This window comes from Pundamilia nyererei, unplaced genomic scaffold, assembly GCF_000239375.1.
Source record: "Pundamilia nyererei isolate P.nyererei 1_Seehausen unplaced genomic scaffold, PunNye1.0 scaffold00225, whole genome shotgun sequence".
In the NCBI taxonomy this organism is placed as follows: Eukaryota; Metazoa; Chordata; class Actinopteri; order Cichliformes; family Cichlidae; genus Pundamilia; species Pundamilia nyererei.
Genome location: NW_005187626.1, coordinates 2,944 through 4,008, shown reverse-complemented (window position 1 = coordinate 4,008; position 1,065 = coordinate 2,944). Strand labels below are relative to the sequence as shown.

The following is a 1,065-nucleotide window of genomic DNA, read 5'->3' as shown; positions in this document are numbered from 1 at the left end:
TCTTCTATGAGAAGGATCTGAGACAGAGCGGCATTGATTTCAGCGAAGCCTCGGTGTGCTCAGGAGTGTTCACAGAGATCTTCAAAGAAGATCGAGGAAGGAAAGGGAAAGACAAGATGTTCAGCTTCGTCCATCTGAGCGTTCAGGAGTTTCTGGCTGCTCTTTATGTGAGGATGTCGCTTAATAACAGTAACATAAATGTGATGCCTTTACCACAGCCCTCAATGCGCAATTTTCAACTGCTTTTAAGTAAAACATCTTCAAAGAAGATCCACAGGATTTCCATTGACAGGGCCTTACAGAGTCCAAACGGACATCTGGACTTGTTCCTTCGCTTCCTCTTGGGTCTTTCACTGCAGACCAATCAGGATAAACTACAGGACCTGCTAATGAAAATAGACAGTAGTTCAGAGACCACTCAGAAAACAGTCCAATACATCAAGAAGAAAATCAGTGAGAATGTGTCTGCAGAGAGGAGCATTAATCTGTTCCACTGTTTGAACGAACTGAAGGACTGTTCTCTAGTGGAGGAGATCCAACAGTATCTGAGTTCTGGACGTCTGTCCACAGATATACTCACTCCAGCTCAGTGGTCAGCTCTGGGCTTCATCCTACTATCATCAGAAGAAGATCTAGATGTGTTTGACCTGAAGAAATACTCTCCTTCAGAGGAAGCTCTTCTCAGGTTACTTCCAGTGGTGAAAGCCTCCAAAAAAGTTCTGTAGGTGCACAGATACAAAAGATTATATTGAAAAATAATTGGAACTCCAAACTCTATGATCCTACAGTAGGTGTAACTACCAAACCATTTTGGGTAGTGTTAGATTTAGCTTGCTTGCATCTGTACATGCTTAACATGTACAGATGCAGAAACCCAAGAATTTTACCTTTTATCTTTGAGGCACTTGGTGTCCTGTTTTAGGATTTCAGTTTGAATATACCATATTTTTCCACTTATCCAGGGCCGGGATGCAGGGGGCAACAGCCTAAGCAGACAAGCCCAGACCTCCCTCTCCCCAACCACCTCCTCCAGCTTGTCAAGGGGAGCACAAGGGGCTGGCCAGC

At 44.2% G+C, this 1,065-nt stretch overlaps 1 protein-coding gene across 1 annotated transcript in view; it reads left to right on the top strand.

The window, feature by feature from the left end:
• LOC102213518 (NACHT, LRR and PYD domains-containing protein 3-like) overlaps positions 1-1,044 on the top strand; it is a 2,263-nt gene extending 1,219 nt beyond the window's left edge. Inside the window, exons 2-3 of the mRNA XM_005748634.2 lie at positions 15-721; positions 963-1,044. Of these exons, the coding sequence (XP_005748691.1) occupies positions 15-721; positions 963-990 (735 nt within the window). The 3' untranslated portion in view covers positions 991-1,044. The remainder of the gene's footprint in view (positions 1-14; positions 722-962) is intronic.
• Positions 1,045-1,065: the final 21 nt, after the last annotated feature.